Below are 17,681 nucleotides of genomic sequence, written 5' to 3'. Positions count from 1 at the left end.
TTTTGTTTGCTTTAAACCTGCTGCCTATTACTTTCATTTGGTGACCCCTAGTTCTTGTGTTATGAAAAGGAGTAAATAATACTTCCTTCTTTACATTTTCCACACCAGTCATGATTTTATAGACCTCTATCATATCACCCCTTAGTCATCTCTTTTTCTAGCTGAAAAGTCCCAGTCTTATTAATCTCTCCTTGGCAGCTGTTCCATACCCCTAATCATTTTTGTTGCCCTTTTCTGAACCTTTTCCAATATATATTTTTTGAGATGGGGCAATCCTATCTGCACATATTATTCAAGATGTGGGTGTACTATGGATTTATATAGTGGCAATATGATATTTTCTGTCTTATCTATCCCTTTCTTAATTATTTCCAGCATTCTGTTCACTTTTTTGATTGGCACTGCACATTGAGTGGATGTTTTCAGAGAACTATCCACAATGACTCCAAGATCTCTTTCTTGAGTGGTAACAGCTAATTTAGATCCCATCATTTTATATGTATAGTTGGGATTATGCTTTCCAATTTGCATCACTTTGCATTTATCAACATTAAATTTCATCTGCCATTTTGTTGCCCAGTCACCCAGTTTTGAGAGATCCTTTCGTAGCTCTGCCTGGGACTTAACTATCTTGAGTAGTTTTGTATCTGCAGATTTTGCCACCTCACTGTTTATGCCTTTTTCCAGATCATATATGAATATATTGAAAAGGACTCGGCCTAGTACAGATCCCTGGGGGCACCACTATTTCTCTCTCTCCATTCTGAAAATTGATCTTTTAACCAGTTACGAATCCATGAGAAGACCTTCCCTCTTATCCTATGACAGCTTACTTTGCTTAAGAGCCTTTGGTGATGGACCTTGTGAAAGGCTTTCTGAAAAATCTAAGTACACTATATCCACTGGATCCTCCTTGTCCACATGCTTGTTGACTTCCCTCAAAGAATCCTAATAGATTGGTGAGGTATGATTTCCCTTTACAAAAGCCATGTTGACTCTTCCCCAACAAATTATGCTCATCTGATAATTTTGTTCTTTACTATAGTTTCAACCAGTTTGCCTGGTACTGAAGTCAGGCTTACCAGCCTGTAATTGCCAGGATCACCTCTGGAGCCCTTTTTAAAATTTGGTGTCGCATGAGCTATCCTCCAGTCATTTAGTACAGAAGCTGATTTAAATGACAGGTTCCAGACTACAGTTAGTAGTTCTGCAATTTCACATCTGAGTTCCTTCAGAACTTTTGGATGAATACCATCTTGTTCTGGTTACTTGCTTTTTGAATTGCTCCCTCTCACCTCCTCAGCATTCTGCTCCTCGTTTTCTTTTTCAACAGTGTTCGGAAGAAGCAGATCGGATAGATTGTGCTCTTCCCTATTTCCGTACCCAGTGTAAACAGCAACACAGGTCCCTCTCTTCTGATCGATTGAGGCAATAGTTGCTAGGTACACATTGCCATCCTCAGACCAAACTGCACTACAGGTATCACCAACTCTCCACTGCAACAAAAGCAAGAAATTCAAATCAATCTTATTTACAATCTCATTGACATCAATGACTAAAATCTTCCCTTGATAAAACATAAGGTTTATTTGCTTAAAACTGACTATGAACATGTGCAATACAAAAATTATTAACATTTAGTTTTGGTATTCAGTTTTTAAGACGACCTGCTTCAACGGTGCTGCGTTGCTTTTCTTCCTACTTCTGTTCTTTTTGTTATTTTTTCTCTTTGTTCCTGAGCATTGTTCTTGTTTGTCCAAAGGCTCCGAACACTCACCATTCTTTAGAGCATTCTACAAAAGAAAAAAAGATTCTATGAATTATACCCCAAAATCTCAACTATGACGTGTATTTCTATCCCCCATTATAATAGCATCCAGAGCTATACAGGGGATGCAGAAAGCAAATTTCTCCTGTTCTGATAAATGACATAATGGTAACGATGCATGTATTTATTTTGTCAATATTTCATGGTGTTATAAAAAGGTCCACTAAATTTAGATATGTGTTTAAAAGACAGATTTTAGTCCAATGTGATATTTGCACTTGTATGAACCATTTTCTACAATTCTACTTTTGAAATAATATTCTGACAGAGATGGACTTCTCTACACTGTGGGTGCTTCAGCAGCACAGCTATGGTGACATAGCTGTGCCGCTGTAATACGGTCATGTAGACTCTTCCTGCAGCAACTGGGAAAGAATTTTTCCATCGCTATGGATAATCAACCTCCTGAAGTGGTGGTTACTCTGTCAACAGAAGCATTCTTCTATCAACCCAGCCACGTCTATGCCAGGAATTAGGCTAGTGTAGCTACAGTGCCGAAATGTGAATCTTTCATACACCTAAGCCAGAAGTGGGCAAACTACGGCCCACAGGACCCTCCCGCTCAGCCCCGAGCTCCTGCCCCAAGAGGCTAGCCCCTGGCCCCTCCCCTGCTGTTTCCTCTCCCCTGCAGTCTCAGCTCATCCCACCGCTGGCGCAATCCTCTGGGGAGTGCAGCTGCAGAGCCAGGGCCTGATGTGGTGCTCTGTGCTGCGCGGTGGCATGGCTGGCTCCAGCCAGGCGGTGCGGCTGTAGCACCGCCAGCCACCAGTGCTCCAGGCAGCGCAGTAAGGGAGCAGGGGGGTTGGATAGAGGGTAGGGGAGTTCGGGGTGGTGGGCGGGGGTGTGGATAGGGGTCGAGGTGATCAGAGGGCAGGGAACAAGGGAGTTGAATGGCGGCAGGAGTCCCCAGGGGACAGTCAAGAAGCAGAGGGGGGATTGGATGGGTGGCGAGCGGCAGAAGTTCTGGGGGCAGTCAGGGGACAGGGAGAAGGCGTGGTTGGATGGGGCATGGGTCCTGGGTGGGGGGGCACACTGCAGGAATTGAGGAGGAGGGTCTGGAGGGGCAGTCAGGGGCAGAAGACGGTGGTGATGGCAGGAGTCCCCCGGGTGTGTGTTCAGGAGGGCAGAAGCAAAGATCGTCCAGATAGGGGACAGAGACAGGCCAGCCGTGGATCTGTTATGGAGGAGGCACACCTCCCCTAAACCCAGACAAACCAGTTTTGAACCTGATGTGGCCCTCAGGGCCAAAAAGTTTGACTGCTCGAACTTTTAGCAAGCAACTATGTTCAATCAGTCTAAATTTAGAGTAGCCCCAGGCCCGTAAGCAAAATGATGGAAAACGACTCCTGTTTAACTACCAACTTTATAAAAAAAAAAATTATCTGTAAATTCCTATTGAGGTGTCATTAGTCTTACTTTCCTCAATCTGAACTTAGAGTCCAAAATGAGGTACTAGCATGAAGTCCTCTATAGCTTAAGTACCAGCTTAGTCTGATACGCTGCACCAATTCTTATTTCTGAGTAGCCTGAAATTGTCTCTCCAGAATTGCTTCCACTGGGGACATCCCTCAAGACCACAGACTGCCTTGGGATATCAATACAAGGACGTAACTCTTTCCCTCCCTAGGTTACCATAGAAAGCTAACACCTGAGTCAACCCTTGACTCTTGAAAACACTACGTGATTTATCCACTCACCTAAAGGGCAATTACAGATTCTAGCTCGTGGAGATTCAAACAAAGGGATCCTCTTTCCCCTCCTCTCTTTTCTCTCATGCTCCCCACCTTCCTCCTGGTTAAAGATAAGATCTCAAATCCTGAGCCTAACTGAGGAAAAAAATCAAAACAGGTCTTAAATAAAACACTTTTAATAAAAGAAAGAAAAGTAAAGAATATATCCTAATCTAGAACTGGTATATATTAGAGTCTTTTCAGCTTTACAGCAATGAGAAGCCTTCTGCACAGAAACCATTTAAAACTACTTATCAGCAATCCACTTAAAAACTTCTCCAGCCAGAGACACTGTTGCAAATACAGAACAATCTAAGACCTAAACCGCCTTTTACTCAATATCACTATTCTTGATATAATAAGAGACTGTATCAGGGAGATGGCAAAACTAGTTTCGCACAGTCTAGTCCGCTATCCAGGGACTCAGAACGAACACGCAAAAACCCCAAACCCACAAACAAGGACTTCCCTCCACACGAGATTTGAAATATTCTTCGTCCTGATTTGTTCTCTGGTACAGTGTTGCAGGTCACTGTTGTTAAACCTTTCCTAAAGCAACATCTCCCCTTCAGTATCTGATTGTATGACAGGAGGAGGCAATCAGAAGCCACCTTCGAAGCTAGGAATATTATGTCCCTCCTAGTCCTAGAAATCAATAGCTTGTGTGTGTGCACTAGAAGGATCTTTGGCCCTTATCCCACATGGAGGCACCCCCGACACGTAGGGTTGCCAGGTGTTCAGTTTTTAGTGATAATGCCTGGGTCAACTAAGGGTACGCCGTCTAGGTCTTCAGCACTGCCAACCAGCGCTATTAATTTATTTGTCGTCCGGGGCTTGGGTGCTAAACATTCCCTGCCTCTCTGGTGGTTCTGTGCCGCGCCAAAGCAGCTCCCATCCTCTCTTTCCTATGATCCGATGTTCTTTTTCTTAAATGCGAGCGAGATGACCACTCTATAACTAATCTCGTTGCTTTCGTTGGAGTAATTACCCACTTCGCAACGCAGCAGTGTTTGGAATTGTCCAGGTGGGCAGGTTATGTATATACGCTACAGTGTCCAAGCTCGAGTTAGAGAGCTGATGGGTTAGTGCGAAGTCAGGGAGATTTAGGCCCTTTCTAGGGTCGTTGTGAGGTTGATGAAGACTCAAGAGATAGGAGAACCTGGTTCTGTATGTGTTGTGAGTCAGAAGCCCTTCACAGTCTTTGTGTAGTCTTGAGCTATGCGTGTCAAGTTGCAGATTATGCAATCTGGTGCTCGAGCAGATTTGCTCGTGACGTTGTAGGTATCCAAAGTTTGTTTTCGCTGCAGTGAGTGGCCACCTTATTGGTACTGCTTAGTGTGCAGGAGTTGAGAGTGCTCTTCACAGGTGTTTTTGATAGTGTAGAGCCTTTCCTATATCTGTGCTTTTGTGAGTTTACCATTTCTCCTTTCCGTAGACTGTCCGTTTATTGTTATGAGCCAGTGTAGCTATAGCATAAGGGGTAGCATTGCTGCTTTTCGATGGTAGATCTATATTACATTGGTGGACGTGAGTGAATGAACCAGTCGATGTGTGGCTGATCCTGTTATTCCTTGTGTGTGTCCCGGTGTTTAGACTTGTGGGCAGAGTGCATCGAGTTTGGTTGGTCATGGGATTTTGGGCTAGCTAGATTTTACGTATGTGGATACGGTGTGCAGATGGCTGTGAGAAGATCGGCCGTACTCAGAAGTGGGTGGTGCCAGGATGTGTGCTGCTGGGTAGTATCTCAGAGCCCTAGCCCACCTCTCTAGACCTCTCTATGTGTATCCATTTCTTCAGGGGATGGGGTTGTATGAGAGTGCCCACAGCTAGTCGGCTGCCTCGTGTGTTCTCTTCTCTTCTGTATTGGTCCTCATGTGTCTGTTGTTTCCTTCTTGGGTTAGTCTTTCGGCAGTTAGGAGGGTTCTTGGTACCGTTGCTCTGTTTGATTCTGTTTCCTAATTTCCGTCGTCGGGTATTTCCCTTCAGTTGATGACGGATGCGATTGGTGGAGAGTTTTGTGAGATGAGTTGTGGTACTGTCCTTAGGCATCCGTCGCTTTTCCACCGGTAAACGTACTGCCGCCGCTCCGCCCCGTGAAACCGCGTAATGTGCGGCTGCTGAGTGTGGCATCGCTACTTGCTCCACGCGATTTTTGCATCGGTAGCATGCTCCTTCAGCTCTTAGAGGTGAGCAGACCCCGCATCTGATGCCGCCAAACGCGCCCTTCTTCTGGTGTCCAGACTGCGTAGATCTCCTTATTTCGACACCATCACAGCCCACCTTAATGTGATGCCCGAGATGCGCAGCGCCCACCCAACACCCTCCAGATCCCTACTCCTTTCTGTCCATTAGCTGTTCCCCTAGGGACATTCCACCAATGGTGAGATATACCATACATCACTATGCCCAGGTGTCTCTCTCATAGCTGCCCCCGGCTTGTACACTGCGCCCGACTGGTGCGAACTATGAGAATTTGGTGAGTTTGCCGACTACAGTCGATATCTGTCTGTCTGTCTGCCTCTTCTCAAAAAAGCGCTGTAGAACGGCAGCTTCACCCTTCTCCACTGGCCGACACGTATAGCAGACCTTATAGTGGCCATCCTGACGCGACAAAAGAGTCTTTGTTCAGGACTCAGCTGACTTCAAAAGAAGAACTGCTGAGCTTCAGTATCATCGTGCAAATTGACACCATTCGCTCAGACTGAACAAAGACTAGTGAAATGGTCTTGTCTACAACGGTTCTCCTCCCTGGTTTCATCGCTCAACTGTACGACGGACCTATCCTCCTGATGAACTACCTCGTTATGCTCTAGCTTGCTTGGCTAGCATATATTATATATATATAGATACACAACAACAATTCCCCTGGAAATTTCCACTACCTGCATCTGATGAAGTGGGTATTCACCCACGAAAGCTCACGCTCCAAAACGTCTGTTAGTCTATAAGGTGCCACAGGATTCTCTGCTGCTACCAGGTCCTGTGGCCCCTAGACGCATGGGTGACCAGCGCTAGCTCTGCAGCTCCCACTGGTAGGGAACTGCGAGCAATGGGAGCTGCGTCTGTGGGTCGAAGGGCAGCACATAGAACTGCCCATGCACCTAGGGGCCACAGGGACCTGGTGGCCACTTCCTGGGAGCCACAGTAAACACCACCAGGACCCTGCACCCCAAGCCCCGCCCCAGAGCCCACACCCCCAGCCGAGTGAATGAGGGAGGGTGGGGAAGACCCAGTAACAGAGGGAGCAGGGATGGAGCAGAGATGTTTGGTTTTGTTTGTGCCATTAGAAAGTTGGAAACCAACCCTACAGACGGGGTAGAGGGAGCTGCCCCGCGAGGTTCCCCGCAGGAAATGGGTCATACAGCGCAAAGAGAAGAAGTTTTTGGAGCGGGGGAAACGCATGCTGGGGGTTTCTGGCTGAACGGCTGCTAGCACAGCGCGGGAGAGCCGCGTTACCTTAAATGACGCCACCGCTCTGTCGTACGCCTTGATCAGCGCGGTGTCATCCCAGATGTCCGAGTCGTCGCTCTGCGGGGGGAGCGGGGACAGGAAGTGTTACCAACACTCGCGGCACGCGCACGCCGTTGCCCTCCCACCCCCACGGTCAGGCCGCGGCGGCAGTCACGGCGTCTAGATTGTTGGGAGGGCGGACAGGGCACGGGGTAAAACGCGCCCACCCCGCACGGCCACTAACGGTCCGCGGGCAGCGCTCGATGCCAGACGCGCGGGGAGCAGCCCCCGCCGCCCGGCCTGGCCCAGCCACGCGGCCCCGCCGGTCTCACGCGTCTGAGGCGGCCCCGGCATCATCTGGGGGATAACACGGCAGGGTCCTGCCCCAAACACTGCCCCGGGAGCCACAACCCCTGCCAGGGGCGAGACCCACCCGCCTCCCTCCAATACCTGCCCGGCGCCGCGTTTAAACAGCACCGTCTCAGCCCCACCACTGCCTGCCATGGTAAAAGTATGACCGGCCGTTGGCCTCCCCCACTCAACCAGCGCGCATGCGCGGCCCTTCACACGCCCTCCCCCCCTGCACTGGGGTAGAGGGGTGGAGCTTGATTGGTTGCGGCAGCGGCCTCGTCCGGCTCGTCCCTTTACCAGTGATCCACCTCCTTGCTAGGAAAGAAACGGGCTGCTTGCTGCCCCCTCCCTTCTCCGCAGGAAGAGCTACAGCCGCTCATCCCAACTCCAGACACTTGACCCACAGCAGGGTTGGACGTGCTGCCATTGTTTTAACAAGGGGTGCCCCAAGGATCTTCTCACCCGTTCCCTCGTCCCCCCCTTTGTGCCAAATCCTCTGCCCCAAATGGGTAGGGGTAAACTGTTCATTTCCTATTTAAATGAATGTGCTTTTCCAAAAGGCGGCAGGAGTACAGGCAAATTCACCCAGTGTCCAACTGCTCTTGTACAGGACATTTTCTTCTGGAAGAACAGACTAAATGCATGATTAGAATAATGCAATGCTCACAGTGTACAATTTTAAACAGGGAGAGAGAGAGGGAGAGGAAATCTAGGGGAGTCTGGGGTATTTCCCCTCAAATCTCTATAGAGCAAGATAGACATCTTAGTGCAAGAATCAGAATCCAAAATTCAACTTGACAGTTCAGAAAATTCTGAGTGAAACTTATGTTAGGAAATCTAATATTTTGTATTTATGTGATGAACTGCTTATATAAACCATTTAATGAGTGCTGTGGCTTGATAATGTTTTACTCCTGCAAACATTTTTAGTTCTGAATTTTGCATCTGGCATGGTAGAAGAGACCTAAAATGAGTACTAACCCTACTTGTTCATAATATGGGTTAATATTAATTATACTGAGCATGCTTGTGCTATTAGTACTGCTGTCAAAACTGCCACCCTTGCAAGCAGTCCTGAACTAAGCAAGTTTCATTACACTTTCTTGTAGTTTGGAGTGAACAAAGGGAACACTATCTCACATAGAGCATCAGGGTTGGAAGGGACCTCAGGAGGTCATCTAGTCCAACCCCCTGCTCAAAGCAGGACCAATCCCCAGACAGATTTTTGCCCCAGATCCCTAAATGGCCCCCTCAAAATTGAACTCACAACCCTGGGTTTAGCAGGCCAGTGCTCAAACCACTGAGCTCTCCCTCCATATAAAAGATGATAGCATGTGTATAGCTTTTTGTTGATACTATCATACTACTTTGAAAACACAAGTTCTTGGCCAATTACTGATCTTTCTTTTATTGCCTCTCACAAGAAGTGTAAGAGCAGTGGCAGAACAGGTGGAGATTATGCTATCCAGCAGTTGGGTGCATGCAAGTCCCACACAAGTTACTAGGACCTTCACCTTCCTCATGCCATTTGTTTATATTCATGCAGGGAAGAGGGAGTTTACTCAGATCTTGCACTTTTAAATGAAGCCCAAGCTTGTCTGAATTGATACTTATCCTTAATAGAAGATTTGTCAGACTGTCTAGAGAGCGCAAGACCTGAAAATAGGCTAACTGGTAGTTCAGACTACTTTCCATTTATTAATGTACTACACAGGAATCAAAAGGAAACTAGAGTTTGCATCATCAAAGGCCAAAGGAGCAGTGAAAGCCCCATGACAATGAAGAAATTTTACCTTCCACACTGCATGGATATATGGGTAATAGTTAAAGCTCATTAAAACCTACCTTACCTGCTCCCAAGAAAAGCTAGTTTGCCCTGTTAGCGTTTACCTTAAAATCAGTTCACTGCACCCCAACAGACTGCCCTACCTATGAAAGGAATCCCTGTTTAAGCCAATTTACCACATCATACATATCTACATACAAAATGCGGATAAGGAGAAATGGAGGATTGACAGTTAAATGCATGTTTAAGAAAAATCATGGGAGGGCACATTTTTTTGAACAAATCTCAAAAATGAGATTTAACAATCTCATTTTAATGGAAAAGGCTAGTTTTCAGATTTTTCTGAGCAGTTCTCCTTGACCTTCAGCTTAGGGTGCTCAGAAAATTCAATGAGTTAGGCCATACATCTGTGGTTATGAGGTTGGTGCCCTCCCCACCCAAACAATGTTTTAACTAGGTGAGGCTAAACTAAAAGTTTACAAGCAGATCTACTGTGGAAAAGATTACAGCATAAGATTAAACAAATCATGCCAGATTTTAGTCTTCTGAAAGTTAGTTTTGAAAAGTTCATTCTCTCAATAAATCTGCACTTTTATGGGCTTGAATTAAGCTATCCACTGTATCCCATTTCAGATTAATCAATACTTCATGCAACATTTTATTGTAAAAATAAAATGAGATTTACAGTTCAGGCCTTTACAAGTTTGAATGCATTGTACAAAGGTATTGGGCTTTTAAAGTAGTGTTCCACTGTGAATGATTGTTATACTTTAAGGGTCACAAAGAGGGCAGCCTGTCTAACTGTGGCTTTAATAGTGTAGTCACACAAGCCATTCAGTGAAGTCAATATTGTTAATAATGAAAGGTGCAGTTAAGCTATTGCTACCATTACTTAAACTATGCTTATTTGCATGCCTATAAAAGCGCTTCCAATTTTTTTTGGAAGTAAGTATTCCAGGTAACTTAATGAAGTCTTGGTTTACTCAGCCTATACTAACCAAAAATTCTAAATAAATGCAAATTGAATAAGTCTGCAAGTATAAGATAAACATTTACCATTTAATGGTAGGCCACTTTTACAAACAAGTCTGATATTTTAGGCCCTATAACTTGGTGTACTTTAACATTTTAGGTCATTTATGTTGCCACAGTTTATTTTGCTTCTGCCTGCAGAGTCTTCTTCTCATTAGCTGCTTTCTGCTTTTGCTGCATGATTTCAGAGTCTCTGTAAAAAGACATATGTAGTTAGAAAAATACTGAGCTACTGATGGAACAAAAACAAATGCAACAGCATACGGTATCAATATTTAAGCTTAAAAGTGATCAGCACAATCAGCTGATACCTGGGCTGATCCTCTGAAGGGCTAACAAGTCTACTTGCCTGCATTTTACTACAGTGAAAGAACTATTGATATTATGTACCTGTCAGCATTCCATCTTGGATGAACAGATATTTCCAAGGTAGCACTGAAGTTCTAGTCTGATACTTCTTCAGCAGACGATGCATACAATAGATGAATCCAAGCTCCAATATTTAAACCCTACTTGAGCTACTGATAGTTTTGAGTTTGCCAATACTTGGCAGAAAATGGAAACCAAAGCCATTTGGTATAGATATTCCAAAATCCAATTCACAGATTATGCTCAGTCACATGAAATTATATATAGAGCAAGCTGTAACGAAGATCACAAATCCTGTCTCATATGTTCAGTAAAGTCAGGAGTCTGATAGCTTTTTACCTGACTGTAACACAAGGAAAACATCTTTCAACTTGTAACCTTTAGGTCAAGAGGCTGCGTCTCTAATTTGACTGGTTCTGAAGCCAGCTATTTTCTGGATCAGTTTAAATTTGAAAGTGTATTTTGAGGCAGTTGCTATTCAATTCAAGGCTGATTGCACACTTGATAGCTCTATAATACAAGGTAGTATATTAAAGTCTTATAATTCAAGAACACTGTTGTGGCCTTGAGTCATGTTGTGACCAAATTTTACACTTAATTGTTGCCTGGATCTTAGTTTTCAGTACAGATTGTGTTTAGTGTGATGCTTTCCCAGGATTGTGAGGCACCTCACCATTAGCATGAAATAGTCTGGTCTATGCCTGTTGTGGAAAACAGCCTCTAGCAGCACAAGCACTATCTTCCAGGCCTCTGCAGACCTTGCTCTCCATTCAGGTAGAGGCACACACCAATCCCTGAATACTTGGAAGTGTTCCCTGTAGCATCCAACCCCTGATCCACTGAACACTTACATAATTAACAGGATTGCTATTCTTAAAGGAACAGTACACACTAACTTCTAAGAGTCAACTGAGAACTATCACTTTGCTTAACACCACAGCACTTCGATATAGCTACAGTGAAAATAATAAGTTTTTCAAAGACTATAGTAAAGTGGCAGTAAGAGTACTGGAAACAAAGAACAAAAAAATTAGGGCTGTCAATTAATTGCTGTTAACTCATGCATTTAAAAAAATTAACTGCAACTAACTGCACTGTTAATAAATTTCAGTTGGATTCTATTGAAAGGTTTTTGGATGTTTCTACATTTTCAATATATTGATTTCTATTACAGAATAGTGTACAATGCTCACTTTTTGTATTTTTATTATAAATATTTTCATTGTAAAAATAAGATAGTATTTTTCAATTCACCTCATACAAGTACTGTAGTGCAATCTCTATCATGAAAGCTGAACTTACAAATGTAGATGTACAAAAAATAACTGCATTCAAAAACAATGTAGAACTTTAGAGCCTACAAGTCCACTCAGTCCTATTTCTTGTTCAGCCAATTGCCAAGACAAGACACTTTATTATATATGTTATAAATATTTTTGTATATATTGATTTCAATTACACTTATATAAATAGTATTCTATTATTGTTTTAGAGTGCAATTAATCGCAGTTGTTAATTGCTTGATAGCCCTAAAAATTATGCACTTTTAAAAACTAAATTTAAGTTATTCTTTAAAAAGACTCTCACCCAAAGTAGTCCAGTATTTTCAACCAAACCCGGTTGAGACCCCTTTTTTCCATGAAGCAAAAGCACTCTTACTCCCTCAATGAAGGATGCCTGGGCATCCCTTCCATTTCCTCAAATATACTCAAGCAAATCTTTGATATGCACCTCACAAGAAGGTTCTCTTTCCCCTCTGTGTTTTTCTTCCTGTTTCATTTTACAGTCCTTCATTTGTATTCAGTTCAGATGAATGGTAGCGGGACCCACTGTGAATGAGGCACTACTGAATTTATAGATCAGGGGTAGGCAACCTATGGCATGTGTGCTGATTTTCAGTAGCACTTATGCCACCTGGGTCCTGGCCACCAGTCTGGGGGGCTCTGCATTTTAATTTAATTTTAAATGAAGCTTCTTAAACATTGTAAAAAATTTACTTTACAAACAATAGTTTAGTTATATATTATGACATAGAAAGACCTTCTAAAAATGTTTAGATATATTACTGGCATGTGAAACCTTAAATTAGAGTAAATAAATGAAGACTTGGCGCACCACTTTTGAAAGGTGGTCAACGCGTTATAGATGAACAAATATTTCCTGTCTGTCTACTAGGTCAAGCTGCTTTTCAGACTGAAATGGCTAATTCCTTGTTTAGCTAAGAAAAGTATCTGGGGTTTGGACTGAGCCAGTACACTGATTTATTGTCTGTGAACTACATGCTTAAAGTCTCAAAGCATGTTAGAGGGAAGGAAAATATGAAGAACTGCACAATCTGAACATTTTGTTTTGGCACCTTAAATGAATGGCTCGGGGGGGGGGGGGTACTGCCACTTCCCTCCTAACAAGGAGGAACCAAGGACTACAGTAGAACCCAGAAGGGCATTTGAGGCCCTCTCAAAACAGATTCAAGCTCAAGAAGTACTATGGGGAAGCCAAGTCTGAGTAACCTAAAATATGTACAGATGTTCAAAATATAATCAGTCTACTAGTATCACGTAGGTACAGCTTATTTTCATGAGCAGAGCCTACAGAATACCACTCACCCTCCTCTCTGACACCTATGTACTAGCGCTTACCTTTGTTTTCTCTGAGAAGCAGACAAACTATCCTCTTTCCTTTTCCCCTTGAGGACCTCCTGGGTTTTCTTCATGTTTTTCTGGCGGGCAAGTTCACGCTGGTTCCCACCTACATAATATTCAAATTTATTTATGTGCTTCAATTTCCCTTCCTTACCTCCACTCTAAGATTGTATTCTGATAGTAATTTAGTACCTTAGACCAAAACCGGTAAAAAATATTACTAAAACTACCCATGAAGGTTTTCCTCCCAAAGTTCGGATCCAAAAACAAATTCTGCAAGGCAAAACAGCAACTCTGGTTGTAAAGCAAGGAGGTGCTAGAGCTTTCCAAATTTAAGTTAAGAGAATTCAACATTTTTCCCTAACCTTGCTCTCAGAAAACAGCTACATGTTTTTTGTCGAAGTGTTCCTAGGAACTTCAGTTTGAGGCAGATGTGGCATGAAAAAGTTCTGCCAAATATAAGCAGTTCAGGCAAGTTACAAGTAAACTTGGAAGGATCAGATTTTTATTGGTGTCAGTAAATATTGATTTCACCACATGTACAAAGTGACAAAAGTATTTCCAATGAAAATCATCAAAGTTTAGGTGTGTAGTCTGATGATCATGTACTTAAAGTTTTACGTATCAGAGGGGTAGCTGTGTTAGTCTGGATCTGTAAAAGCAGCAGAGAATCCTGTGGCACCTTATAGACTAACAGACGTTTTGGAGCATGAGCTTTCGTGGGTGAATACCCACTTCGTCAGACGCAGGACACTGCGTATTCACCCACGAAAGCTCACGCTCCAAAACATCTGTTAGTCTATAAGGTGCCACAGGATTCTCTGCTGCTTTTAAAGTTTTACATGTACCAGGACCCTAAACCTGGAAGTTCACTATATAATGAAAGTGAGAACAGGCCAGTATAGCAGAAACGTCTCCAGAGTGCTCTGCCTCTTCAATTACTATTTTAGAATAGATAAGGGGGAAGCATACCAATGCCCATGTTCTCGTATTAGCAAGTACTTTTGATCTGAGGATGACAGGGGTACAGAACATAATCCATGCCTTTTTGACCTCATGTTCTGCATACTATACAGTACCTCTTCATAAGTAGACTGAGACAGCTGTTTCACTCATTGCATAAGCCTGCAACTTCCCTTTCAGGCTAGAGGGCACTCATGTGAGGAAATTTAGTTCTTAGTTACCCAGTTCTTCCTTGAACTTGGATCACTACGGTGAATTTAAGCTGTATGTTTAGAAACCTCTAAGCTGCTTAGAACATCTCTGAAACTGAACTACAAAACAGACAACTTTAATAATTTGAAGATTAGTTTGTTGCCAGAAGAAATGAAGAAGTTGTTCTACAGTTTTCTCAAACTATAGAAATAAGTGTCTGACTACTACTGTGATATTTCTTCTATTAATTTTTTGCCATTAATATAGTCAAGTGGCATTGTACCCTCAACATCAGACTTTGAGCAATATGGGTTCCTGGAACACCTCACAGTACTGCTGCAGTTAACATTTTTGGTTTATTTACATCAATAAGAAGGGCACAGTCTGGTGGTGGTAAATTCAGTATGGTGGGATTAGATGTTCAGGGGCTATTTAAGGGCATTTTATTTGTAGCCTGACAGCCAACAATGAAACGCTGAGGTGCCGGCGGGCCTGACTGATCAGCAACTCATCACAAACAGCCCTGCAAAGACTATCCAGGAGGCTGCTTTGTTCCGAGTTGCCCACGTTTTTAAGGCTGTCTTTAGGGCCACCCTTCGGGGACTCGGCTCAGAACAGGGTCCATGTTTATAGCCACCGAAGTTTCTCTCCAGAAATACCTAGTTTTACAAGGAGAAAAAGGAGTCACCAAGGAGCGAGGTCGCAGTACAGGTACCCGGGTCCCGCCTGCCGCGTTAATCCCCCGCCGTGCCCCTTCCTGGGGGGAGCCCCGCACAACCTCTGGTTACCCTGAAGGACGCTACCCCGCGGGCCCGGCCGCTCCTGCAGTCAGACGGCGGGTGGGGCCACTATGGCGCCGGCTCGGCGGAAGCCTGCGGGGCTCACAGGCCCCGGGGCTTGCCTAGCTCGGCCGAGAGGCGGCGCTGCCGGGCTAGGTGCTGCGATCGGAGCGGAAAAGAGGCGCCCGGAGCCTCAATTACCGGGAACAGCCACCCCCCACGCACAATCCGGGCCCGACCCAGAGCCAGTGAGAAAGGGGCATGTGCCGCTCTCGTAGTCCTTCGCGGGGGCCCGGGTAGCCGCCGCGGCTCCATCCCCTAGGCCCGACAGCGGCCAGCGAACGCGCGGACCCGGCAGAGCCGTTCCCGACAGGGCGGAACCACACAGGTTGATACTCACGGGCCATAGCGAGACAATATCCCCGGCGGGACGCACCGAACCTGAACCGTGACTACTTCTCCCAAGCACTCCGACAACTGCCAGAACCTTCTGCCGCCTCCCCCTCAGCACCCCCCACCCCCGACGTGGCTTATATAGTGACACGCCTCTGTGACGTCAGAAACATACAGGCGTCACCAAACCAATATTAGAATTAGTTGAAGCCTTATTGCGCATGCGTAATTAGCAGCATGTCTGGGCTGCTGTGGCTCTGAAGGGCTAGGGTGGGCCTCAGTCAATCTGTTTCCCTCGGGTTGTGGAAATCAGCGTTCTCACGGTACTCAGGTTGTGTCGGAGTTTCAGGATATTTGGTCTGGTTTCTTACCCCTTCCTCCAATTCCGGGAGGCAGTAACGTCACGTGACTAGCTGAAAGCCACAGTTTTTCTGTTTTGGAAGCAGGTTTTCGTCCTGCCTGATTGTATAGGAAAGCGTGAAAATATGATCCCAGTGCACCCTAAAGTCTCAAAAACTAGAAAGCAAATAGAGCTGTTTTGAGCCTTTAGTTTTAGGGGACACTTGGGCCCTGTTTTCAAATTTTTCTCTTCAGCCCTGAAGACTTTTAAAAAAATTAAAACTGTGATTCTTCATATAATCACAGAATTCCAAGTACTCGGGCTTAAAAAACACACTAAATATTGCAATAGTCAAGATAAAATGGTGAGCGATGGTAAATCTTTAAAATGTAAACTGGAAGTGCCCAATATTTACTCTTCTTGCAATGTAGAAAATTATGGTGCTGTAACAGTGCCAGGTCCAGTCCTCACATGCTAAATGAGAGCTCATTCCCAGGAATTAACAGTTTCAGAGAAGGTCACTTTTGTACAATTTGAGAAAAACAATACTTTAAAAATCACATTTAATCCTTAAAAAGATAATATAATTTATCTAAAACTAAATAGCAAAACCCAAAAAACTAACTTCATAAACCAGAAGCCCCACTTAAATCTTTGCAAATTGTAATGTCTCTCTGGGCTGAACTGTCATCTGCTTGATTCTCAGCTCATGGTTTTATCATTATTTTAGGAATTTAGTACAAAATTAATTAAGCTGTTTTTGAGTTATTAGAATATGAAAAACTGCGGTCCTGATCTTGTAAGCAGATCTGTGCAGGCAGATCCTTAAAACTATGCAGCACCCCTTTGGTTTCTCTGCACAGGCAGAAGGGTCTGCCATTCCTACACAGATTTATTTGTAAAGTTGGTACTTTAGGTCCCAAATCTATAAATATTTAGGCACATGATTAATTTCACTCATGTGAGTAGTCTCAATCAAAGCAATAGGACTGCTCACATGAGTAAAATTAAATAGGAGCTCACAGCCCCGCCACCCAGAGCATTGCGCTGGCAGAGGAGTGAGCTGCGGCTGTGGGTGAGGGGGAACCGCAGGGGAGGGGCCGGGAGCTATCCTCCTGGGGCAGGAGCTCAGAGACTGGGCAGGAGGGTCCACGGGCCAGATGTGGCCCACCTCTGGGATAGATTCACACCTCAGCTTGCCATGAACTAAATGTTTATGAAGACAACTCTTGTGAGTTGTCAAAATGAGACATTGCTAACAGCAGATTGTGACAGGTTTCAGAGTAGCAGCGGTGTTAGTCTTATCCGCAAAAAGAACAGGAGTATTTGTTAGTCTCTAAGGTGCCACAAGTACTCCTGTTCTTAGTAGATTGTGAAGAATTTCGTAACATGACTGTGCCTGTCCTCTGAGGTCTACTGCACCCCTTGAACTTGGCTCCCCCTGGTGGGGTCTGAATATGCCTGTGGATTCTATGGATTCCTTGGGCGTGGCTTCTTAATTGAGGAAAAATTAGTATTCAAATTTAAATTATTACAGTGCATGTGCATTAACACCTAACTGAAATGAATGGGGTAGTTAACACATAGGAGAGCTATGTTATTCCAGGCTCTCTGCAAACTCATCTCCATATCAGTTACACCTGCTTGCCATTTTTGAGGTTTTCTTTGCAACAAAAGCTAGAGATTTTTTTTTTCTAAATGGAAGCTGAAATTGTAGAGAAAAAGATGGCAGCTTTACAGAGTACTGTTATGGTGTGCTACCGTGTTCCAGCTCTGTCTAAGTCCTGAAGTATGAGAAGAATGAAGGAGCCAAGGCCACCTTGATA

The 17,681-nt window shown here is 44.3% G+C and overlaps 2 protein-coding genes across 5 annotated transcripts in view; both read right to left on the bottom strand.

Annotated features, from left to right (window-relative positions):
* LOC116818563 (survival of motor neuron protein-like) overlaps nucleotides 1-7,575 on the bottom strand; it is a 29,590-nt gene extending 22,015 nt beyond the window's left edge. For 3 of the 4 annotated variants that reach the window (XM_075067033.1, XM_032769571.2, XM_032769570.1), the window contains exons 1-4: nucleotides 7,459-7,574; nucleotides 7,015-7,086; nucleotides 1,668-1,793; nucleotides 1,296-1,496 (exon numbers count right to left, since the gene is read on the bottom strand). In XM_075067033.1, the coding sequence (XP_074923134.1) occupies nucleotides 1,296-1,496; nucleotides 1,668-1,793; nucleotides 7,015-7,086; nucleotides 7,459-7,512 (453 nt within the window). In that variant the 5' untranslated portion in view covers nucleotides 7,513-7,574. Of the gene's footprint in view, nucleotides 1-1,295; nucleotides 1,497-1,667; nucleotides 1,794-7,014; nucleotides 7,087-7,458 lie in introns of all 4 variants that reach the window. The other variant, XM_032769569.2, reaches the window with a different exon arrangement.
* A 2,610-nt stretch (nucleotides 7,576-10,185) lies between these two features.
* SERF1B (small EDRK-rich factor 1B) lies at nucleotides 10,186-15,628 on the bottom strand. Its single transcript, XM_032769574.2, has 3 exons — nucleotides 15,523-15,628; nucleotides 13,186-13,294; nucleotides 10,186-10,370 (listed from the first exon to the last, which is right to left on the bottom strand). Exons 1-3 carry the CDS (start codon nucleotides 15,527-15,529, stop codon nucleotides 10,298-10,300), a joined length of 189 nt encoding a protein of 62 aa, XP_032625465.1. The 5' UTR covers nucleotides 15,530-15,628; the 3' UTR covers nucleotides 10,186-10,297.
* Between the last annotated feature and the right edge of the window lie 2,053 nt (nucleotides 15,629-17,681).

This window comes from Chelonoidis abingdonii, chromosome 6 (assembly GCF_003597395.2).
Source record: "Chelonoidis abingdonii isolate Lonesome George chromosome 6, CheloAbing_2.0, whole genome shotgun sequence".
NCBI lineage: Eukaryota > Metazoa > Chordata > Testudines > Testudinidae > Chelonoidis > Chelonoidis abingdonii.
This window is presented reverse-complemented; position numbering and strand designations above follow the sequence as displayed.